Source organism: Xenia sp. Carnegie-2017, unplaced genomic scaffold (assembly GCF_021976095.1).
Source record: "Xenia sp. Carnegie-2017 unplaced genomic scaffold, XeniaSp_v1 HiC_scaffold_4, whole genome shotgun sequence".
Taxonomy (NCBI): domain Eukaryota; kingdom Metazoa; phylum Cnidaria; class Anthozoa; order Malacalcyonacea; family Xeniidae; genus Xenia; species Xenia sp. Carnegie-2017.
Genome location: NW_025813504.1, coordinates 4824497 through 4852212, shown reverse-complemented (window position 1 = coordinate 4852212; position 27716 = coordinate 4824497). Strand labels below are relative to the sequence as shown.

The window sequence follows — 27716 nt, the reverse complement described above, 5'->3', positions numbered from 1 at the left end:
GAAAATCTCCTGACACTGAATGTAATCAAATGCACTCTTGAAGAGGTTGATTTTAACAATTTTGATAAGCTTATCGGACTAAAAAGCTTATTCATTGTGAACTGTGGCTTGAAGTCCATACCGAGAGGAATTCTTGCTTTGGAATGTCTTGAAAAACTTCGTCTTGATTTAAACCTTATAAATGATTAATGTTGACTATAGCAGCTTTGAAGAATCTATAAGTCCTCTCACTTAACGATAACGTTCTTCAAAAATTTCTCCTGGCTCATTGACACAAATGCCAAATCAACTCGCTTGATATCGACGACAATGATGATTTAGAAATGAAAGCTCTTCATGAGGTCCTTGCATATAGAAGATTACAAAGCTTGGTTTGTCTTTTCATCTACTGAAAATGCCGCTAGTTGATTAAATGAAACAAAACTAGAAATGCTACATGCGTTTACCGCGGAGAAAGACGAAAAAATGAAATGGAAAAAATACCATGTTTGGTTTAAATACGATGGTTTCTCTTTTAAAATTGATTTTCGTATGATCATTTATTCAAAAACTATTACTAAATATAAAAATTTTTAAATAAAAATGACATAATTACTGAGAAAATCTTCCCAGTAATTTAAATACAGGTTACGATAAAAACAATTGTATAAATAAACCAATAAATATAAACCTACAAAGAATATTAATACAGTTATTAGTATTTATATAATAGTTGTTTGGTTTTAAGTGCAATTTGGAAAATACATGCACGAGTGAGTGAGTTTTCATAGATAATTGAAGGTGTAACTATTGAGATTAAGAATTGCGTCTACGAAGTTAACTTTTTTAGCTTTAATGCTTAGTTTAATCTGGCTAAAATAATTTTTGTATTTATGTTTTTAACGTGTCTCGAGAGAGCGTTGTAGATCGATATTCCGTCGTTTTGTTTGCGAATCCATCGTTTTGTTGCATGATTGTAAGTGAATTAGTACTTTTATTTACTATTTCATACTTTCTAATATTAGCTAGTTTCAGAACCATCAAAAAGGCTCATTATACGACATCAAACACAATGTTAAATTGCTTTTGATATCGTTGCTGCCATGTCAAGCTGAGCACCAAAGGTGCAAGTAGTTTTAGAAGTTATGGAGGAGTCCTCCACATAATTGTTTTCAAATAAGAAATGTCTCAAATACCTCTCTTTTTAATTTGGAATTTGATGCCCTATATTCATTTCTGCAATATATGCCCTATATTTACTTCATATTGAAATTAAGAGCTGGCCAGTGGCCATATCATTTTGCACCCCTACCATCATGCCAATGGATTTGAATACATTTTGACTTTCTTGCAACCATCATTAGCTTGTTTTCAAGAACATGCTTCGACATAGCATTTAGGTGCATTTATTGCAATCGAATGTTAAACGCTCTATCGCTTTTCTTATTTTAATTATGTGATCGAACGACATCACCATGATCTTTCTTGCACACTTTACTTATTCTAATTCAAAATTAATTACTAACATATTTTACATTTCATGTGCCTAATATTTCGAGATATCATATGTGCTCATAACCAAAATACTTTGCTTATAAAAAGATTTAGTGGCGGCGACAACAAATCACAACACACCTTTTATTATTTTTATTTTATAAGTCAGATTTCTGAATTGTGTTTTCAATGAGTATCGCGATACATAAAATATATAACTGATGTATATTATATGATTTTGTTACAGTGTCTCTGTAACAAGACTTGCTGTTTTAATTAAATGGCAAGTGTAAAAATGAATGTGAATGTCTGGAGAGGAAATGAATTTAAACTTGATTAGCAATTACAACTAACAAATAGAATTTGTGTATTTTAGTGAACTATATTCCTGTCAGAGGAAAAAAGTACAGAACGCTAACTTAAAATTGATAATCCGTCCTTATTAATTTTATCAATTTATTAAAATGATGTCCATGAATTATTTCAGGAAGAATGGGAATGAAAATCTTAAGATTTTGAAATCTTACTCGGATGTTTGGTATGATTATTTAAAGACACTTTTGGCAATGTTAGCTGTTCTAGTTGCTGTATTGGAGGTAACATCAGGCAGTTTGGAATACGTTCCAGTTGTCAATTGTCGCAACATAGCAAATAACATTTTAAATGCATCATGGCCACAAGTAGTAGTTAACTAATATATATATATATATATCATCGTAGGCTCAATTATTTTATTATAAAATGTATTATGTCTAAAATAGTCATAATACATCTTATAATAAAAACCGGGGATCGTTTTGAGACAGTCAGCGGTAGTAAACATAAAAATAGAGAAGGGTGAGCCTGTGATAATATACATATATATATTAGAATAGTGAATAAGAGTAATATAAAATATATAAAATATATAAACAAGAAGATTTCATAAAAAGATATATATTTCAAATACAATATAAAATAATTACATTGATGAAAGTCCAAAGTCCAATTTTTAAAATGTTTAATATGGAAAGTCCAAAGTCCAATTTATTTATGATACGATTTGTCACGCTTCAATGCTTCATCCACATTAAAGAAACGATAAAAGGAATCAACCTTTTCACCAAATTCTTTATCCCAAACTAATATTTAACAAAATTTTTTCTAAAAAAATGATGATAAAGAAGTGTCATATTGTTAATAAATATTAAAAAATTAAAATATGCTTACCAAAAACTTGAGATAAAATTAATCACAAACACCAATATTAACAGGTTGAACCAAAGACGTTGTTGCTTTATGAAGACAGAAAAGAAATCCAATATGGAGAAGACCTATTATGAAGATGTTTTGACCATCATATTTCCAAAAAAATTTCAGATCTTGAATAATTGAATTAATTCTACTTTTGAAAGACATCTTCTCTCTTTGAGCGACTGAATATTTATGATACAAGTAGATATATAAAAAAGTATAAATATAGAGAAAATTGTAAAAAAATGAAATTTATTGTAAAAATTGAAAAAAGTTGAAAAATTGAAAAAAATAAATTTAAAATGTAAAAAAATGAAAAAAATGTAAAAATTGCAAAACAATTTTAATCAAGAAAAACAATTTATTACATGTTTTTACAATTTAAAATGTTATATTAAAAAAAGTGTTTTTAAAATAAACCACTACATTCACCAAATGACGTGGGTTTTTCCTCTTTTTAAATAAATGAACCCATGGGTACACCACCAAATCTTGATTGAAAAGATGCATCAAATGCTAATGGATTTTCCTCCTTACTAAGTAAATCAAATGATTTTTTAGCAGTAGATTTTCCAAACAATCCAGTAGGTGTAACAAATGTTGATTTTTCAGTTTTATTATTTTCATCAACATTGTTATTTTTTTCTAGCACATTAATTTTATCAAGTAATTTCAAATGTAATAAAACATTTTCTTCCTCAAATTTTGTAATCATATCTTTTATTTCTTTAATTTCTTTTTGCACTAACATGTTTGTTGTTTTATAAATAAAGATATTTCTTGTAGTCTTGTTTTTATATCCTTAGCTTCATTCATTTTTTTTTTTTGTTTTCTTTCTGTAACACAACAAAAGTTGGATTAAAATGAATATATTCTCATTTGAGTTTTGTTAATATCATATCTTACCTTTGTATAATTTCTTTCTTTATGAATGAAATTAACTTCTTTCAATTTTTTTGTAATTCTTTTTTCTTTACAGCAAGTATATGTATGATAAAAATACAATCTGATGGGTATACTGGTAATGATGCGTTATTTAAAAGCTTTTGAGATCTTTGACATTTTTTACAATAAAAACGATATTTATAAAATAATTTTCTATATCTTTCATTTTCAAGAAAATTATCACTTTTATTTTCCAGAAAATAATCACTTTTATTTTGTTCCATTCAAAAATTCAAATTTCTTATAAAAAAGAAAAATAGAATAATGTGTTTCTTTCTTTTTTATTTCTTTAAGTTCTTTCTTAACATATCTTTTGTTTTCCTCTTTTTTTTTCTTCTTCTTTTATCGATTGAATTTCTTCTTCAATTTTTCTTTTAATTCTTTTTGTCTTTACAGCAAACGTTTGCATGATAATCAATACTTTCTGCAGTTGGTGTTGGTTAATTTTTCAAACTCAAATAAATTTCGTAATCAAAACATATATTGCAATGATAGCAATATTTATAAAACAATTTGCTGTATTCTGTATTGATTTTGCTTGTATGATGTACTTTATATGACATATTGATTTGAAGTGTTTTTTTCTCTTTTAAATAAATTTACATGAGGTTTTAAATAGGGATCTTTTCATTTTTTTTTCTTTAAGTTCTTTCTTGTATATTCTTTTATTTTTTTTTTCCTTTTCTCTTTTTCTTCTTTGATATATTTAATTTCTTCTTCAACTTTTTTCTTTAAATTCTCATTTTCTTCACAACAAAATTCTGCATGATACTTGATAGCATCTTCATTTGATAATGGTGTATGGCCAAAGCAAATTAGCTTAATTTTATGACTTTGACATGATGAACAAGAAAAAAATATTTATAATGTAGTTTGTTGTATAGCTTATAGATGTGTTCATATACCATACCTATTTTTGATTATAAAATTTTACACTACAGTGTTTATTTATATAGTTTTGTAATAATATAAACTGTTTTTTTCTTTTTACCAATTCTTTTTCTTTACAGAAAACAATTATCTTTACAATAAAAACACATGAAAATGAATACGTTGTAATTGACTTGGAAATGAGTATAAATTATGATGAATTTTATATTTTTGACACGCTTTACAAGAAAAGCAATAGTTATAAAATAGATCTCTATATATTATCTTTATATTAGCAATAGACATTTTCACTTAAGTTTTTTATACCCTACCTATTTAGTAAATGAATAAAAAATAGTAAGTTTACACTTTTATAAAATTTTTTGATAATATAAAGTGTTTTTTTTTTCCATTTTTTAAATTCTTTTTTGAATTTTTTTTTATTTAATTATTTTTCGTATTCAATATGATTTATATGGTTAATAATAAATTCATTAAAAGTTAATTCACTAACATATTTATAATTATTTGGTAAAAAATAGATATATATACATTTACTACAGTTAAATTCAGTTAAAAATTCATAAATTTTACCTATTTCATTTTTACCCATTTTATTTTATATATAAGTGTGTTCTTTTTGCTGTTTCTCTTAACTCTATTGATATAGTATGGAACAAAATTTAAAACGAGCACAAACATATCTTTCTGAATGGGAAAAAATACCTGAAAAAAAAAGGAAAGACTTTTTAAAAGATATGATTGTTTATAATGAGAAATTAGTTTCTTCTATTCATGATTATATTCGGATTATTAGACATATTTTGAAGAATGAACAATTGTACAATGATTTAAGAAATACACCATGGTATAATGAAGAAAAAACGAAGAGGTGGTTTTCGACTTGAATAAATATGAAGAAAATGAACACGATTTGTTTTAAAGAAAAATGTAGATAACGAAGTATTTATTTACTTGGTTGGTTGTTGTTATAAACATTTGTTGTGAAATTTACTATTCAATCATATCAATAGTATCGTTGTATGAAGTTTTGGGTTGTATATTGTATATAAAGATATCAATGGCATCTATCCCTCCTGAAACTTTGGAAAGAATTAATAAAGCTTAGGAGGAAAAAGAAAGAGAGAGAAAAAAATTTTTAAAAGAACTGGTGTTAGAAAATGAAGTTACTTTATGTTCATTAATTCATGGATATATCGATTTGTTAAACGCTTTGTTTGTTTCTTCTGATTTATATAATGATTTAAAAAAATGGCATGGAGAGATTTGAAATTCTCTAATATTGTTGGAAGTTATTCTCAAATGTATGTGAATACACTCAAGAAAAATGAAAAAAATCAAATTTATCTACCTTTTGGTTTTCTGATTCCACGTATAAAGATCAACGAACAAATGAAGACATGAACAAAATGGATGAGAACTTTTACTTGTAGACAGTGTTTTAACCAACGAATATTTTTATAGAATTTACCATAAAATGATGAACAATATGATTATTTTAAAATATGTATGCAATCTATAGACGATACAGGTGTATATAAAGAGAACGCTTGGATTTGTAAACAAAAAAGACATGGTTTAAATACAGTGAAGGAATTATTAGAGAAGATAAAAATATTTTAAATATGGATAATGGAGAGAGTTTTGTACGGGAGATAAATAGATTTTTTGATTTATCTCGTGAGACTAATCAATACATTTTGGTGAATATTTTAAAGCTCTTAAAGAAAGAGAAAAAGATAAAAAATTATAGCTGAAATATCGTTTGAAAATTATAGAATCAAGTTAGAATCACAAATTACATGTTGGAAAAAATATCACAGAACAAAAGATAAAGGATTTAGAAGAAAGACTTCGAATTGCTGAAGAAAAGAATAAAGAATTTGTAAAGAGAAAAATTATTTTAAACTATTGAAGAAATGAAAATAAAATTAAATCTTTATGTGAAAAAAAAAATTGATTGATATAAAAAAACATTGCTAAAACTTGAAGACAAAGACGATGTCTTAGTAGTTGATTAATACATATATATACTCATAACTGTATTAAGAAGAAAATTTATTATAATTTTTATTTGAGATGGATGATGTTAACGAAAGTTTTATGCTTGCTGCATTAAAAATTTATGTAAAGATATTCAAAATGAAAATAAAATTTTAAGAAAAAATTGCATATATTCAAAACTATGAACATGATGCAGAAAAATGTGGAAGAGTTCAAGAACAAAATCATTTATTAGTCTCAAAATTAAAAAAATTAGAAAAAGAAAATGGTGAATTAATTACTTTAAATCCAGCATATAAAGCAAGAATCGAAGTTTTGGAATATGATCATTTTATCATGAATTTATTTTGAAAAATTTTCCTAATGAACATTTTATAACTATCGATTCAATTGATGATGGATGTAAATAAACAACAATTTTATACGGATTATCTTTTATTTTTTTGCATACAATTGAGGAAAAATGTCAAGAAGTGACTGCTTTAAAATTAGATGTTAAAAAATTGAATGTAGAGATTGAAACTCTTAACCACAAGTTTAAAGAGCAAGATATTATCATAAAAGAAAAGAAAATAAAATTATAGAGCTAGAGAAATTGATACAAGAAGAAAGAAAAAAAAATATTGAATGAAAATGGAAAATAATCATAATGATTGTGATACTATTTATAATTGTTTTTTGTTTATATTATGTATTATTTTTATTATTTTAATTTATGTTTGGGCGTTTATATAAAGAGCAATAAGAACAATAAGAACGGAGAAATGGATGATTCCTACATTTGTCTTTTACTTATATCTGGTTGTATTCTTCTTAAATTGAACGAAATACATTAAACGAAAGTGGAATTTTTTAATAGCGGGATAAAGATATTGGAAGAAAATATCAAGAAATTAAAGATTTTATTTGATGGACGTGCTTGTAGATGAATTGGTTATAATATTTCTTTTTACATTATAATTTTTCAATAATTTTATCATGGTATATATGTTATCACTGTTATATTATTGAAGAGGGATTTATGAAAAAGATAAAATACCAAGAAAAGAAAATTCTGGAGATACAGGAACTTATGAAAAATACGTGTTTGTTAGAAGAAGGAACTATCTGTATTGGTGGTGGTGATGAATGGGAATAATTTAATTCATTGTTATTTTAATGGAATTTATTTGTTTCAATTCGACGAAAAATTTTAAAAAATTTTTCTAAAAATTATATATTTGACTTTTTATCAAAGAATAACGAGTTGAAAATTACTGATCAAAAAAAAATTTATAATTTTATTTTAAAATATAAATCATATCTCAGAGACTATAATAATATTTATATAAATGAACAAAAATATAGAAAAAATTTTGGTAAAGAATTATATTTTTTAGGGACCATATATTAATATAACAAAATGGAATGGGATTAATGAAAAACATTTGTTGATAATTTTGTGTAAAAAAAATTTGCTGATTTTTTGTAAAAAATAAAAAATTGTCGATTTTTGTAGGGTATATATTCATCTTATTTTTCATGTTTTGTATCATTTGATTTCATATACTTTCAAACAACACATCGATATAAGTTTTTTAAGGAAAAGATAAAACAAATGGCTCAAGAGTTTACCATTTATAAAAAAACTTTTAGAGATTCGGTAACAGTTTTACAAAGTTATACGAATGGAAAAGCAATCCTTGGAAATAAAGTATGCAGTTTTAATCGTTTTAGTAAGTTATGTTATTTTTCAAAATCTGTTTACTCTCCATACAATGATGGGTTGTGTTGTAATGGCGAGTTGCAAATGAATTTGCAAGCATGTGAAAAATTAGCAAACGTGTTGAATAAAATTGCTAATAAAGATGAAGGGAAAATTTGTATGAAGTTTTATTTTCATCTAACGAAATCGTGTTATTTTGGAACGTGAATCAGGAAAACTTATTTTAAAAACACAAAATCATCTCGTACTGTTGATGAAAGTGTAACTATTTGTGTTGATGATGATAATGATGAGTGGGATGAATGTTTCAAAACAAGCGATCTAAATGATATTTCGATGATTGATTGGTCGGATGAATTTTACAAAGTGTATTTCCGAAAAGATGACGACTTAAAATCTATATCACAAAATTGCAAGAATTTGTTGCATCTTGTCGTGATTTATTAAAAGTGAAGAAGAGAAGAAAAAGCAACCAAAGTAAAGGAAGTTAAAGAAAAAAAAGTAAAAAGAAAAGACGAAAACTGTACCAAGACAAAAAGAAAAATGAATGAATGGAAATGATATTGAAAATGGTAATGACATTGAAAATGGTAATGATATTGAAGCTATTTATATGTTGAAAGAGTTTTCTAATAAATTGGATATTTCAATATATGATCGCATTGTTTATCATAGTGAAATTATGAATGAAATTTTAGAGGAAAAAATGGGAAAGAAATATGATTTTGTAGAAATTGATAAAAAATATGGAAATGATGAAATCGAAAAAATATATAATAACATTTTTCTTTCAATGCTTGATTATCACCGTCCCCTTCTTCCAACAATTGTAAATGATGACGATGAGGACGAAGAAGAAGACTAATTTAATTAATGACGATTTTATAAAAAGCTGCAAGATTATTAAAAGGTGAACATTTAGAAGATAATGAACAAAATATATATAATTTGTATCAAAAATATAATCGATTAAATATAAATGTATGGAAAAAATGATTTGTGGAGTATTGATTTAGCTGAAATGAAAGATTTGGCAAGATATAATGATAATTTGCGATATTTGTTATGTGTAGTCGATGTTTATTCAAGATATGCATTTGTTCGTTTATTACAAAATAAATCTAGTAAAAATGTTATGAAAAAATTTGAAGATATTTTATTGAAAGAAAATGAATTTCCTAAAAAAATAGTATCGGACGAGGGAAGTGAATTTCAAGGGCTTCGAAAAGAATTATCAAAAAAATATAATTTTACAATTTATAATACATATAATTGTGAAAATAAAGCTAGTCATGCTGAAAGATTTATACGAACAATAAAACAGATGATTAGAAGAACTATTGACTTGTTGCAAACGAGAAGCGAAAAAAAAAATTTTAATTATAAAAAATACTTACATTTAATTGTTGAAAGATATAACGAATCTCCTCATCGCAGATTACTTTCCGATAATCTTTCATCATATGATGTCTATTTAGGTGGAAAAAAAATAAATTATATCAAAAGACTGTCTAATATTTTAAACAAAAAGGGATAAAAATTTAAATATATTAAAAAAATGATAAAGTGCAAATTTCAAGAATTAAAAATAATATTTTGAAAAGGAAAATTTAAGACAGTGGGTTAATGAGATTTTTATATAAATAAAGTTTTGTTGACGGATCCTGTTACTTATAAGCTTTGTGATAACAGCGGTGAGGAAATTCAAGGAAGTTTTATCGTGAAGAATTAAAAAGGTTTAAAAATGAAAAATATTACATTAATTAGTAATGTTAATAATAAAATTATGAAAAATTATATTAATCATTTTACCACAACATTACCGGGTCAAATTGATGCAATAAATAATAAAAATACATATCTGTGTTAAATGTTTTTATCCAAAACAGCAAAAATATTAATGAAGATGAATGCTGGTGTGAATTGGAATTAAAATTTTCAAAATACTTTATTCAAACGGATGATACCACTAAAAATATAGATAAAAGTTTATATCCAATTTTGAAGTTTAATTTAACAAGAATTAAAATACCGTTGGGAATATATAACAATAAAAAAGATTTAGCGCTTTTAAACGATTATTTAAACGATTTTAATGGTTTTTTTTAATAATAAAAATAGAAAAAATAATATAATTTTAACAAATGAATATACTTGTTACTATGGTCAGGGGAAAGAATCTTATATCAAAAATTGTAAAAAATATGATTTTAAAAATTATATTTGGACACGACACGTAATGAACAAAGTAGAATATATTGATTATGCTACAGGAAATAATACCTTGGAATTTAAATTGAGTTTTTCAAAAAAGTTAAGTCTTATGTTGGGGTTTGATAAAGAAGAAATAAAATATGCATTTGATTCTGGATTTGATTCTAGCGAGCGTAAATTTTTAAAAAAAATTAAATTATTTCATTGTCCATATCTTCCTGATGAGACAATTGGGTTAAATAAAATGTTTATATATTGTGATAAAATTGATAGTGAAATTGTTGGTGATTCAAGAAGTGAATTGTTATGTATTGTCCCTTTACATTATGCAGATGAAAGTGGAGATGACTTGTTTGTGTACAATCCTCCAATTATAAAAACAATTAATTTCTTCATTTATTAAAGATTTAACTATAAAAGTGTTGGATCATCAGGGCAACTATATACCGTTTGATTCTGGAAATATAACGTTGGAATGCCAAATTGATTGAAAAATGGAAATTAAGTTACGCTCTATTAAAATACCTAATCATAATCATGCTTTATCTCGAATTTTTTGGCCGGATATAGATATATTATATCCATTTAATTTATCAGGAATTAGTAAAAATAATAAAATTTTATATCGAATAAAGAGTTTAAAACCAAAAAATTTCAAAAAAGGAGGATTTAAATAAAATATCTATTCAGTTATTCCATATGATTTTTTTACTAATAATACAAGTGGAAATGTACAAAAAATACCAGATCCTGGTGATTTAACTAATGTGAAAAATTGTATACCAGATAGTATAAAAAATACTGATAACGAGTCGAATAATATTAAATTGTTTTTATTAATGCATAAAAATTTTTTTTTATATTTAAATGGAGGATTAGCCAAATTAGATGCTGTTGCTAATTTTAATTTGCAATCAATGCAAATAATGGAGTATGAAAAAGCTCCTTCGATTCTATTTTCAAAATATATATTATTTGAATTGGAGTACGATGATTCAGGTAATAACTATATCACCAAGGAAGAACTAGATATATTTCTGGACTTAAAATTTGAAGAAATAAATGAATGAAGAAAGAAAAAATGATTTGTATAAATATTATGGAAATGTATTAGAGGGTAATGGAATGAAATATTGTAATCAACATTTTAATTATGTAAAATATACATCTAGCTCTATCACTGAAAAAAAAGGAATTTGTCCACCTACGGGATTAACTGATGTCACGCTTAATAATTTATTAAAAACAATTATCAGAATATACTGTAAAAGAAAGAAAAGGAAAATAAAAAAGATTTTCCAAAGAGAAAAGAAAGAGAATTGATGATGATTTATTGAATTTTTTACAGAAATAAATTGAATTTCTTGTAAATAATATATTTATTTATAAGCTATTAAAAAAAATTATCAATTCATTTTATATCATTTGTTGGTAGTGTGAACTTCTAACTAACAAAAATAATAAAAAAATGGCAAGCGTTAGTGAAAATGAAATTGATAAAAACGATCATGTTGTAAGCAGTAATTTAAATTTGTTTCAACCAGTTCCTCGAAATTATACATTTTTAGAATTTAGACCTATTTATTTAAATCCCGAACCTGATGAACCTTATGCAAAAAAACTCGAATGTATTTTGTCAAAATCCGAATATGGTTTGTTGAGAACTGATGACTTCGATATGAGTGGTAGAATAAAATTAATGGCTGGCAATACTATATTAAATAATTTAAACATAACCGTCTATCCAAGACCTCTAACTAACATGTGGTGTAATATAAATTTATATATTAATGATGTTTTAGTAAATAACATTAGTAATCAGTATAATAGAATTTCATAATTAAAAAATATTTTATATACACCATATGAATCACGTGGCGATTTAGGCGATGTGAATCTAGATATATTGGATGGAAGTGGAACAATGGATGAATTAGATAAAATTGCGGCAAATACGAATGATAAAGAGGAAGCTGATTTAAATGGGAAAAATGCACGAGTAAAGCTTATAAATAATTAGACTTGCAAAATTATAGATCAACTTGATATGACTTTAATAAATGGATATGGTAAAACAACATGGATTACATCAGCTAGTGATTTGATATTTCAACTTGCAAGAGCAGATAAAACAAATTATTTGATGGGATTAGCTGGTGATAATCCTCAAAATTACGATATTCATCTTAAAGATTTTAAGATAAATACTAGAATGTTTAAACCAAATGAACAATTGAGTAGAGCCATAAATAATAAACTAATACAAGAAAATAAAGAGTGTCATTATTTTGTAAATAATATGAGAGTTGTTACAAAAACTCTTCCTATTGGATCCCGAGCAATCAACTGTTATGATGTATTCACAGGGGGTTTACCATCAAGAGTTTTTATAGTTTTTCAAAAAACAACAAGATTTAATGGTTCATATCAACTCAATTGTCACTTATATAAATTATTGAATTTCCATTATTGTTGTTCACGTACTAATCGTGCAGTAACACTTGAGTATCGCGGTCGAAAAGAAGCATATTGGAATTTAAAGAAAATTTTAAATAAAAAAAATGAAAAAATGAATTTTGATTACGCACGATTTAAGTCTGAATGTGGAATTATCGGATTTGATTTATCTCCTAATGAACATAGTTTCACCGAAATTTTATTGGGTCAGAACACAGGGGATTTTGGATTTGATATTATTTTAAAAACACCATTAACTGAAGCACATACGATGATATTTTTTGGAGAATTTACAAATCAAATGAATTATGGATATAAAATTCCTATATATTTTGAATATTGATTTTAATTTTGTTATTATTGTTGTGTATTCATCATGAGAAGAACAAAAAAATTATATAAATTAAAGAGAAAGAAAACAAATTTAAAAAGAAAAACTATAAAAGTAATTGATATTGATTTTCCATTAAAAAAACAAATTATACACGTTGATCCAGTAATAAATCCTAATTATTTATTATGGATGATAAAGAAAATGTAAATGAATGGGAAAAATATGATATGGAAAATGAAGATAATAAAGAAAATGCGGAAAAATTGTTAAAGACGAAGAGAATTTAATTAAAGAAAAAAATAAATTTGATGAAGAAAAATTTGATTCTGATGAATATGATTTTGATGATGATAACGATGATGAAGATGAAGATGATGATGATGAAGAAAATATTTTAAATGAAGAGGTTTTAAAAGCAATTGTCAAATTAGTTGAATTTTCAAAACAAAAAGAAAAAGTGAAAAAAAACATTATTCCAATTTAAAATTATTTATTAATTCTAGAGTAGAAAATAGAATAAAATTAATTAAAAATAAAAATATATTTAAAAATTTAATTTTATTTTAAAAATATTTTAAATGATAAAATAATTTTGCATGAAGAAATAAACCCATTTCATAAGAAAATGTTATTAAGAAGTTTAAAACAAAAACATAGTGACAATATAAAACATTTATTATGTGAAGATGTTCAAACAGGCTACTTATTAGAAGATGCTTATAACGTAATTAAAAATAATGGCAAATGATAGTGTTGAGAAATTTGGTCTTGTTGACACAAGTCAAATAAATAAATTATTAGCAGAATTGAAGAGAAGACGTGAGGAAGATGATTTAATTAATGGGATAACTAACAATACAAAAAGACATGAAGTAATAAAAGCATATAATACATTAAAAAAAGAAAGAAAAAGTAAAAGAAAAGGAAATTTAATTAATTTTTTGAATAAAGCGAGTGATTTAAGACGGGCTGAAAACGAAGACGTTCTAGATACAGATGATATAATGGATGATGGCGATACTTTAAATATAGATGGTGGGATATTCCCTTTAAAACACCAATAATAACAAGGGGATCAAAAGCACAACATCACAATTTAATTTCAAGATTTTTTAATAATCAAGGTATAAACAAAAAAGACTTAAAAATAAATGGGAAGAAATTTAATTTTACCTACTTTGATTTAGTAAATGATTTAAAGTGCTACTGAAGTGAAATTTTGGGTATCGATTTTTCTATAATCAAATAGTTCTATCTTTCCTGATCACTTTGGTATAATTTTTATGCATATTGAAGCACGGGATCATCAATAAATTTTTGCTCAAAGTTGGGTTACGCGTGCGAATTTTTACCACTGAAATATTATACGGATGTGACGTAATAAAAAGGACGGAAGTCGAAGTAGGAACATTGATTTACTAGTATTTTGTTAGATTTTTAACACATATACACAATAAAATATGAGTTCTTCAAGCAGTGAAAGCGAACGCAGTTCGGATACTGAAAACTCAGATATGGCAAATGAAAATTTACTTTCAAATTCCGGCGATGAGGATACAATTGTGGCTAATTCAGTGGTAAATCCTTACGAAAATGAACCTCTTGCAAACGCAGTCGGAGAGAATTTTGTGTCGGTCGAAGAAGACGCAGATGGCTTAGAACCTCGAACATTGGAAGCGAGGTTCGAAGGAACCTTTCAGTTAGATAAGTGGTAAGTTGTTAAATGTTACTAGAACTCTAGAAGAAATTAAATCATGAATTAAACATGTGATTTTGTCCTTATGTCGTGGTGCATAAATATGATAACAAACTACTTTTTTATAGGTGTGCATGTAGCTTGTGTCGTACTCAACTGCTGACAGATGCCATTGAATACCGTTGTTGTCAATAGGTTGGGCCTACTTTACATAAACTGGTATTCGATGTTAGCATTGAAAAAATTAGCTGTGTTACTCTTCACGAAGAGTACACGATTATAACACATGCTACAGTCTTGAAGAATGTTGGAAGAATGTTGGCTCACTTCTAAGAGACCAAGATGGAAGGTCATACAAGCGTATGACCAAGAATACATGAAAATGAGTTAGTACATTTTTGATTTCTAATTTTGTTTTGTAACGAATGATTAATATCTTGCCATGTATCTCTACTTTTTACCTTTATGTGGTTAATTACTGTGCTGTGATGCTTCACAATTTTGTTGTGTGAAGTCAAAATAATTAATCAAATAAGAACATTTTTTGTAGCATAGTACATTATTTTATAACTAACTTTAAAGTTGGCCTGCTAAGAATATTTGTCAAGTAATTCTTGTGGACAATGACCTTTTGGATGTCCTTTGATTGGCTGTCCACAATTTTTGCATAAGCGCATTTTTTTTGGATCTGAAGGACGTGTTGAAGCAGCTTGTTTTTCTTTGTCTAAACCTTTTGCTTGCAGTACATCTTGTTGTTGATCTATAAATAACAATTTAATTTGTTTACTTTTAGAATGCACTGGCCATACCTATTATACATGGTAGCATGAACAACTTACATGTGGGAAACAATGGTGTTGAAGATAGTTGTTTCCTATCCAAATGCCGTTGGATTGCCTCAGTTTTGGAAATTCGATCCGAGAAAGTTTTGTTTAAGGCTTCTGGGACTTTTTCCTTATACTTCTTAAATATGTTGTCCATGGATTCCTCACAACTAAGAACCATGATATTTTGATTTCTTTAACATAGTCTGGAAAAATGACAAGTGGTTAGATGTGTAAGTCAAGAGTACCAATGCATACATGCTAAACTTACAATATGATGGTGCTGAAGAAACAGTTCTTAATACTTCATCCCCTGATTTAAATTTTGGGTATGTCACAGAATAATATGGTGTTCCATTTTTTGTTTTTTTTGGCTATCTGTGAAGGTTTTCATTGAAGTTAAGTACTGCCATTACGTGCCTAAACAGAACAAACCATTTATTATGTAATTTTTTTTCTTGACAAGAACAAGTAAAAAAGGCTTGGCAGATAGAGAACAGTGATTACAAGTTACCTGCAATATGTACCAAGCCAAGAAAAGTGGGTCATCTTTGGATGTCAACTATTTAATGTTGAATGAAAACCTTCGAGACAACTAGTTTGTGCTTCTGAAGATAGTTTTTTAACATCTTTGAGAACAGATTTTAACTAACTAACTTAATAAAAAATTATTCTCCTTATATTATGTGCGTTGTGATAATATTGCATGGGTTTTAAAACCACAGACTACGTCAAGGATGCGACACCCATCTGATAAAAATGATAAGTCTAATCCAGAAGTTTATAAAACTAGTATACATTGGATGATTGGAAATAAGCGCGTTACAGTTAGTTTCTGATAACATTGCGTGTGTGTTAAAACCACAGACTACGTCAAGGATGCGACACCCATATGATAAGAATGATAAGTCTAATCCAGAAGTTTAAAAAGTAGTATACATTGGATGATTGGAAATAAGCGTTTACAGTTAGTTTCTGATAACATTGCGTGTGTGTTAAAACCACAGACTACGTCAAGGATGCGACACCCATATGATAAGAATGATAAGTCTAATCCAGAAGTTTAAAAGTAGTATACATTGGATGATTGGAAATAAGCGCGTTACAGTTAGTTTCTGATAACATTGCGTGTGTTAAAACCGCAGACTTCGTCAAGGATGCGGCACCCAGCTTATTGAGAAATATAAGTTAATTCAAGAAGTTTATAAAACTCTAATCGATTGTAAATGTTGCTTACCTATGCGTGTTCCTCATTTGTCACTAAATATACGCAATTTTGCAAAGAGTTATAAAATATGTAAAATTCCAGTTGGAAATATGCTTGTTCTTATATAATTTTTATATACTAAGAGCTTTAAAATGGAACTTCCGTCCTTTATATGACGTCACGCACTCAAAGTAAAATTCGCAAAAACAAGCAAATATGCCATGTTTGAACACAAAGTTCGATGCGTTCCCATCGATTAAATTCAGTGGGCGATAGCTCAAAATGATCAGTAAAATACAGAGAAAACGTTTGTATCGAAAAACGAAATATGAAAATTTCACTTCAGTAGCACTTTAATATCTAATAGAAAAACATTAAATCTCAAAGAACATGAATTAAGATCTATTTTACCCGAGTTAAAAAGAAAAGGAATGCCAGTTTCATATATTAAAAATAATAAAATTAAGGAGATGTATATAAATTCTGATGCAAGCAATACTAGACGACGAAGTTCACAAATACCTATTGTATCTACTCCTCCACTATCTCCTGCTTCAACATCGTCATCTACACATTTACCACCATTATTAACTCCTGAGCCGTCTTTAAATTTAGGGAGTTCTACACCCCATCGTTTTTCTAGTTTTTCTCGACGAAAAACATTGAGAGAAAATAAAACATTTGATATATAAAAAATGGATATAAAATGTATGTTAGGAAAGTTTTTAACAACTGATAATTTAATAAATTTGGGAGGTAATAATAAAATTATAAAAAAAAAAAAATTCAAAGGTGTTTTTCCAGCTGATTATTACCCGAAAATAGATTTTAAAGAAGGTGGATGGATATGGAATACAGATACTAGTGATAAACCAGGTCAACATTGGGTAGCAGCGTGGAAAAATGGGAAATATTTATATTTTTTTGATAGTTTTGGATTAACTCCAGAACATTATAAAAATAAAAGATGGAAAAAATTTGCAACAGATAAAAAATTAAATTTTGAAATATTTTCTTATAAAAGACGTCAAAATATTAATACAACTACTTGTGGGTTTGGTGTTTGTTTTTTGTTACAAAATGTTTAAAATGAATATTTTAAATGTAATTAAGCATAATTTGACTTTAGATAATGATAAAAAATTGTTAAGTTTATCTAAAATGTTTTTTCCAAGAATTAAAAAAGTGTACGCAAGAAAATGTAAAAATGAGAAGAAAAATACTCAAATATGTTGTAGTTATAAAAATATTTTAAAAAGTAAAATTATGTTGTTGTCATTTTATCAGGAATTACATCAATATCTTTGGTTACCTATCCATGTCTAATACATAAGTCCCAAAACTTTTCAACAAACTCTTTCATCAATTGTATAATCATTGAAATCGGGATGCATCATGAATACTCTGATAAATAGCGAGAATACAACTTCATCCAATGTAAAACGTACTTTTTCATATTCGTTCTTGTAAAATACTATAACAACCATCACTTTTCTTTTTCTTCTTCTTCAAAATCTTTATATGAAACACGAAGTTCGCTAATTCTTAAATCAGGTTTGCTTAGAACTTCAGAAAAAATAAATATTTAAGAAAGCAATTCAAATCTTTTCATCACATTTAAACAAAATGTTTACCTCGTTTGGGAATCAATGAATTTTTAAGAAAGTACCTCCAAACTGTTGTGACAAAGTTTTCATCAATATATATATCTTCGTCTCTTTCATTGACAAATGGGACTTCTACATTTTCTTTTCCTATTTTACTTACTATATCTTCAAACACATCAAATTCACACCAAAATTGAAAAATGGGTATAGTATAATTATGTTCAAAAAAAGTTACAATCATTTTTTAAATAAGGTGTTTTTCGTTAGAAGTATTATACATAATTTGAAAATTTACTCTCTATTTATACAAGTCATTTAACGAAAAGAACTATCTTTATTTAATAAAAAATATATTTCAGAAATAAAATTAAATATTTACATCATATATTGTTGTCAGTTCATTGGGAAAAATATCTTTCCTAATTCTTACATTATGTTTACTTTTTATATGATTGTCGAAAACAATATAACCATGATCATTCTCATTGATATCGTCTATTAAACATTCCATGAAATTTTTTGATAAACCCTTATTAAACAATAATGTTTTTAAATTCCTATTATCTCCTACATTATTGAATACAATAATGTATTGACTATTTGTTCTAGCTGTTCTTAATTTTGTTTTTCCGTAATTTAAATTTTGACATGTAAATATGATAGAAAAATCCTCATGATGACAGTCTCGTGTAGCAATTTCATCCAATTTTTTTGTATTATCTTTATTATCCGTTGCATTAATCATCAAATCGTCCAGTATTATTAATGTTTGATTTCCTAATTTTTGTTTTATGTCAGTTACAGAGGGTATGTGTAATTTGCATTTGATAAATTCGTAATTTTGCAGGGCTGTATTTTTTTGTTCATTAATAATAGATTTTATTTCGTCAAACATTTCTTGATAACTAGACGAGTAATAATATAAAAGTTTTGTAAAAGGGGTTCAAAGATTTCATCATTAAATTTTATCAATTCTTTTATAAAATGTGTTTTTCCACATTGTGATGGTCCACAAATAGTCATCATAAAAGGATGTTGAAATTTTACAACTGGTTTATATATCATATTTTCAATCTAAAAATAACCATAAGGAATTGTAAAAATTATCTAATACTATACGTTTATCAAAAGTGAATGCAAACTTTTTCACTTCTTCATTAAAAATACATTTTGTTGGTTATCACGTGATTTTTTCTTTTAAATTACTTCAATTATTTTTTCATTATCTTTTACACACTCATTTACCGAATCAAATGTTATTTTTCTTTTCCCATCACCCTTTAAAGATAATCCTTTTGCATGCACTATTTCATTATTTTTATCTAATTTAAAAGAATAACTTTTTGGTCCCGTAGAACAAAATGATTTAATATATTCACCATTTTTTAATTCGTTAGTAAGGTCACCTAGGCAATTACCCGTTTTAATATCATTTCCATCAACACTAATGTAAATTATTGAATCGGTATCATAATATAAAACTTTGTCTTGCAGCTTATGTAATACATTTAAAAGCTCTAATCTTGCATAACTTGTTACAAAGAAGCAATAACAACATTACGATTGGGTAAAATTGACGAACATGTTTCATTTTTTATGTGTTGTTCTTAAAATATCCGAAGACACGATATTTAAAGAAGTTAATTCGTTAGTATGATTGTTTGCTAAATACAGTAGATCATATAAGTTATTGATAAATGATACTGTAACTACATTATCATTTTGTGCAAACTTTCCCCATAATGAATTTAAAATCATTTTAACAATGGTACGAATACATATATTTTTCTTAATATTACTTCTATCTAATTGAATTCCTTCGTGTTCATAATAATCTAATATAAATTCATTTAATTTTTCTTCATTAACAGTTTTTTCATCCTCATTAACAGTTTCATCCTCAGTTTCATTATAACATTCTTTAGGAATACCACTATTTTCTTGTTTCATTTTCATAAAATTGTCTACAAACCCTCCGAAAATTTTACCCCTGTTTTTATAATGATAAATTTCATATATTTTAATTATTCTATAACCACATTCAATAGCTTTATTTATTTCAACACTAGTCCATGTACCCCTTAATGCTCTCTTCTCATCATTATGATTACATTTTCGATTTTTTCCATAGCACAAGTGTAACATAGTGTAAATATTAATTTATTATCAATGCGTAAGGGTAAAACAGGAAATAAAAGTGTAGTAGGGGTAATATACAACATTTAATTAACCCAAACACACTTCCGACATCAATATTTAAACATTCTTCCTCTAAATATATTTCGGGATGATTTAAAGGATATTCATACTTTTTTAACATATGGGTATAATGACGTAAAGTCAATATATTTAACCTTTTCATTTTCCTTCACTTCATAATATAAACATGAAGGTGATGTTCTACCACCATATAATGCATCACGTGGATGCAACGGTAATACATTAAAAATTCCTCTTTCCTACTTTTTATTTCACTATATTTTTATCTTTTAAATATTCACATTCCCACATTTCGACTACATTATAATTATTTTCAATTAATTGTTTTGAAAACTGTTTTGTTTGCATTCGTAAAAATACATTTTTCTTTTTCAAAGTATTATAATCATCATTATTAAAACATTTATTACACCCGTGGAAAAAACATCCGTGAAATTGATATACAGTATTGTTTTCTTCACAATACCCATCAACAAATCTACCTAGAATTTTTCTTTCTCCATTAATGGATAGTTTGTATTCTAAAGTGTAACCCATTTCATCTAATTCTGATTTAACTTCACTCAACCAACATAATGCTATTAAACTTTGCATGGTATTACCCCTGTACCCGAATGATGGAATTTGTGCAATTTTATCATCTTGTAAATAATTACTTCTAAATATTTTTAATGTTAAACCAGCAATTGTTATGCATGTCGTGTCGTAAAAAGGCAAAATATTTGTAATGTTGTAGATCAAATTTGAAAATTTTATACATCCAAGCCTTAGAATATTAACATCATTACTACAATAATAATAAATTGCATCTCGAAATACGTATTCTTTTTCACATTGTTTGTCATACCATGTGTTAAAATCGTTTTTATCATCTTCTGAAATATCAAAGTATTTTTTATCAATCATATTTCCTCTATATGTCAGATCAAAAAATTTGTATGGGTGATATCCTTTTACAATGTTATCAATTTCAAGTGATTTTGGAAAGTCTGCTAATTTCATGGATAAAAATGAATAACTATCAATAATTTGCAGATTAATTTCTTTTATTTTTAAAGATAAAATTTTATTACCATTCATAACAGTTTCCGGAATTAAATTTTTTTCTGTCAAAAGTATTTTAATAAAAATATTGTATCAAATCTACCACCATTATGTGCAATCCAAACAGAATTTTTTTGTTCTAACATAAACTGAGCTAACCGTGATGTTACATCATCATTATTACAATCAAAGACAAATTGACGATAACCACAACAGTCAACAGGGTCAATTGATAAGTCAGTAATATAATCCATATCGGGTAAAAATACTCAAAATTTTTATGAAATGGAATTTTTCATATTTACGACATACTTTTGAACAACACAATAGAATGGTATCATTAAATTATTTTCATCTGTTTTGTTTCAAAATCAAAGAAAAATAACGTTGGTGTAGACTTATACTTATTAAATTCTAAGGGTTTGATATGACATTTATGTTGTTTGTCCAAATATTTTCTACAATGAGCACAATATGTTTTTTGACAATCATGTAAAACAACCTTATTTTTTTTAACAAAGAAAAATCTTGGAACAATTTTATTACATGTATTACAAAAAAAATTTTTGACATGGTGTGACTTTTATACTATTCTTATTTTTAAACAATTTATTAAACAGATGTTTCCAGAAACAATCTGATGATTTAAAATTATATTACATTCGCTGCATTGAATAGAAAAATTTGCTTCTTTTTACAGTTTGAATAACATTTTAAACATGTGTCTTCATTTTACAAATATGAGAATCCGCATACTCGTCAAATTTCAAATAATGCATGCATTTAAAGCAAAATAAATCCAATTTTAAATTAGAAAAAGTTTAGGATTTAAGATTAAGTCATAGTGGGAATCATTTAACCATAAAAATAATTTTATCACTGATGTGAAAGGAATCATGATTACTCACTCTTGAGTCATAAATTATTGTATCTAATTTATCTTTAGAAAAATCACCAAATGAAAATTTTCTTTTTAAGTAGTTTTCGTAAACTAAATTTAATTGGTTAATGGCGACACTTCCTTCTGATAATTTAGCTTCTTTATAAAATGATTTAACTTCGTCTACAGTAATTATTTCATCAACTGTTTTATTTAAATTTTTTTTAAAAATAGTTAGTTTCTCATCATTATTAATAAACATTTTTCCAACTAATACAGCCACAGCAAAACAACAATTTTAACTTGAGTTTGCAATTTGTCACACTTAATTTGCAATATACCATTTCTAACTTCTCTTTGATGTTTCAATACTGGACGATTTGTTTTACCACCCCCTACTATCATCATCAGGATTTAAATTATAAATAAGTTTTTTGTTTTGTTTTTCCGAATTGGTCTTTTTTCCTAAATGAGATTTTCTCATTTTTATATTGATGTGGAACAATCATAAGACATACATTAGTTTCCCAGTCATTATTTAAAAATTCTGAAATATTACTTTGTAAATTATGTTCAAAAGTATCTAATAATCTCTGTATAGTAAATTCCTTTAAGGGTAATAAGGATGTCGAAAAGGTTCTAACGGAGCTTTTTCGAAAAAATCTAATTAAATCATTCTCAGAATTTACGGTTAATTTTGCTATATTGAGCAAATATTGTAATATTTTTGAAAATTGTTTCAAAAAATCTAGTAAATTGTTGAAATTGTTTTTTTTATAAAAATTTGATATATGTGATCCTTAACTTCACCATTTAAAGTAAAAATGGTATTTTTATCTTGTAAACCAATTAATTTTATTTTTTTTGATGTATTTATTTTTTTCACCAATTTTTGAATAAAATATACTAACTATTTTCTTTATTTCATCATTCGAAATAATTTTCATTTTTATTCTTCTTTCTTCTTCAATTTCTTCTTCATTTTTCTGTTTTCACGTGGATTGGCTTTTTCCTTTTTATTTTTTTCTTTATTATTTTATTTATCCTTTATTTTTTCTTCACCGTCTACATTATCATGATAATCAATTTCATTTTCGGAACCTTTTATACACATGCAGTTTAGATTTAATTTTATAAGCGGTGTATCGTTGGATGGTTTACACATAGAATTACCCATTGATAAAATTAATTAATATAATGGCTGGAGAAACACTATGTTATATAGAAGTTCATTTATTCTTAAATGAAAATGAAAAATAAAAATAAAAATAATAAAAGAGCTAGTACTAATTGTACCTATCAAATACTGGATAATGATAAATGTATTTTATTCTCACCTTTCTTATTTCAACAATCAATTCAAGATTGGAAATCAGATGATAATGATGATAATTCTGTAAGGTATTATGATGTCAATTCATTAAAAAGAATTTTCTTTTTAAAAGAAATATATAATCTCGAGTCAAATCATTCTGATATATGTTTTAAAATTGAGAAATTAATTGAATATATTGAAACAAATATTGAACTTTATGCTGGAATAAGATTAATTTACTAAAAATGAAACAAAGTATACAAAAGTACAACAATGTGATGGAATTACCTTAAAAATGTAAGATGTCGAAAAAAACAATGACCAATTTATGTTGGATTCACTTGGGAAAAAATTTAATTTAAGAATTAAAACTTCAAACATTTCAAACGGTGGTAAAGGATTATTTGCATACAAAAAAATTCCGAAAAACAAAAAAATTGCAAATTATACAGGAAGACATCTTACCTCAAGTCAAGTAATAAGAAAATATGGTGATGGTTTAGCAGAATACGCAATTTGCGATAAAGGAAAATGTGTTGATGCTAATGAAACAACTGATGGCGCACCAAGATATGCAAATGATGCTCGAGGCTCACGCTTTAAAAACAACTCGTTTTTACTTGGAAAAAAATTTAATTATTTCTTAAAATCATCAAAAAACATTAAACCACACCAAGAAATATTTACTAATTATGGTAGAGAATATTGGAAAAAAAGTAAAAAGTAAAATATTTTGTAAATAAATAATATTTTTTATTGAATAAAAATATATTTTACATAAATGTTTTTAATTAATTAATTAAGTACACAAATTGATTTCAACTAAAATATCGACCCCAATATTGTGCTAACAATGGTAATATTCCTCCTTTTGACCTCTTCTTCTTTTACCCCTTACATACATCTGACCTCTATATGCACCTTTACCCAATTGATTATTTGCAATTTCAAATGCTTTATCCATTAAGGGTGAATTTACAAATTTTTGCTTTAGAACCCAGTATTCCTGATTTTGCTATAGCTCTGGCAGCTTTTGCAGATTTTAACGCTAAATGTTTTTACTTAATGCTTTTTAAATCCAGATTTAAGTGTATTGTGAATTTTAGAAAATTTAATAAATCCTCCTTTTGTCGTCTCCCTCCTCTTTGACGTCTCCCATTTTTTAGTAATTTTAAAAAATATTATTTCAGAAATTTAAAATGTGATTTTGTAAAAATCTATATATATGTTATAACAATTGTACTACTTCTGCATAAATAAACAGATATTGCTTTCCATGCATATATTTATTGAATTTGCTTACTATTTATTTTACTTATTTATTCTTTTTTAAAAATAAAAATAAAAAATGTATAAAAGAAAACGAAAAAATTAAAAAAGAAAATATAGAAAAAAGCACAAAAGGAGGAATTATTGGTGGACTAGCAGGATTGGCATTAAAGGGTATTGTTCCAGCTATAACCGGCAGGGTTGTTAAAAAACTATTTAAATAATAAATTAATAAGGAATAATTTTTTTCTGATGAAACAAAAAATGTGTAAAAGGAAAAGAAAAAGGAAAAATTATTGTATAAGAGGATCAATAAAAAAAATAAAACAAAAGGGAAGTGGATATTTAAAAACAATGATGAATGAAAATAGAAAAAATAGAAAATTTGTATTTAATTAATTATTTCCATTAAAATTTGAAAAAAATAATTCGTATCTATCAAGTCCAATTTTCTTTAAAAGAAATAAAATATCATCACAAGTTGACGTATGAAAATTAGGATCTCTATCAAATATTAATCCCAATTGTTCAAACGTTAAACAATTACGTAATGTAAAATTAGGTTTTCTAATTGTTTACATTTTATAAGTAAAGTTATAAAATCATCAAACAATATATTACAATATTTACAATATAATATATGACGTGCATAATCCGTATAAATTTCGTTTTCTATTAAAAAATTATAAATTACATCTTTATTTACATTTTTCAATTTTATTTTTTCAATTGTATTAAAAATATTTTACAAGATATATAAATTTTACATCACTAACATGTTTAAAAAATATCTATATAACGTATTACACTCTAAACCTAAATGAAAACTATCTTTTTACAACCTGAGAATCATGCAAATAAATGTTGAAATAATCATATAAAATTATATTCGTTTGTTTATCTACATTAAAATAATGATATCTGCAACAAAAATTTTCATTAAATAATAATATTTTTTTATGTTGCATTTAAATTTTAGGTAACCAATAAGTCGAAATTAAATAAAGATGTTCGGTATTTTCATTCTCCCAACAACGTATTATCCCTACTGTTCCATATAGAAATTCAATGAAATCTACATTTTTGTAGACGGATTTGAATTTTTCATCATTTGAAAAAGATTTAAAATAAAGCGAATATTTTAAATCTTCTACAGTTGGCTTAATTTTATGCACTTTCATTAGTGACGGGCTTCTTTTCAATTTTAATAAACAACTGCATACAAAATACAACGGTATAACAATGGATGTCCGGGATATTCATTCAATAAAATGGCAAATACTTGGATAGATAAAAATCCATATCGTTAAACTATAAAAAATTATAATAAACGTTAATTCTTCCGAGGTTATGTAATGGGTAAAATACACAAAAACGGTATCAAATATAACCAATTTCTTTGTCACTATGTTATCTGCAAAGAAATACTAATAAAACAACAAAATTAAAAACCATTTAAAAATGAAACAATTGATTTTAATAGCATATTCATTTATATACATTGTATAGTTAGAGTTAATATCAACTCTGGGTTTATATTGATTATAATAAAAATTACAAGTATGTCCACCAAAATGTCCTACACGACAAAATATATTTCCATTATGATCTATAACAGCACATGACTTTTGATATAATGTTTTTCCATTATTCAATCTCCAAAAAATTACTAATAAAAAAAAATATAATTAATTTAGTTTAACTCGCTTCATAGCTCTTTTGTCAGATATTATTTTTCTTTTCTGACCTTTCTTTTTATTAAAATCAATTTTATCATTGTCATTGTCTTCTTCTTCTTCAACATCATTATTACCGTCTTTTTTTAAATCCGCATAAATTTTATTCAACAAACCATTAGGGTTTAATAAAGTACAATCCATATTTCCTTTTTTTCAAAACTTTTAATAAAATTTGTCTTTAATTCGAAAATGATCCTTTCTTTGTATCTTTCCACGAATAAAATGGAAGAAATCAGCTTCAATATAGTCAAGTATTAATTTTGCTAAGGTTAACTTGAACCTTACACAATAATAACACTTTTGACAGTTCTGAAATTTACTTTGCATAGTTCTTTAAATAAGTTCATAACTCTATTTTTTTCGAAATACCCCATAATTTTTTCCTGGCAAAAAATTAACATGAAAATCTATTATAAATTTTTAAAAGCCATACCCTGATTCTTTCATTATGCAAATAAAAATATCTAAAACTTTATCTAGATCTTTAACATCATAAAAGTTCTTTTCATAATGTCTAACTTTTATAATAAATTGTTTTTTCACCCGCAATAAAAATTCTGTGGGTAATTGATATACGTCTTTAAAATAACATTTTATAATAAAAAGCCAGTATGTTATTTCATCAGTGTGACGCAAATACTCTTTCAAATGATCCATTA

General features: G+C 25.8%; 1 protein-coding gene across 1 annotated transcript; it reads left to right on the top strand.

Annotated features, from left to right (window-relative positions):
- The first annotated feature begins 14492 nt into the window (after positions 1–14492).
- Positions 14493–15187, top strand: LOC124455758. The gene is made up of 2 exons (XM_047006387.1): positions 14493–14967; positions 15081–15187. Exons 1-2 carry the CDS (start codon positions 14717–14719, stop codon positions 15145–15147), a joined length of 318 nt encoding a protein of 105 aa, XP_046862343.1. The 5' UTR covers positions 14493–14716; the 3' UTR covers positions 15148–15187.
- The last annotated feature ends 12529 nt before the right edge of the window (positions 15188–27716 follow it).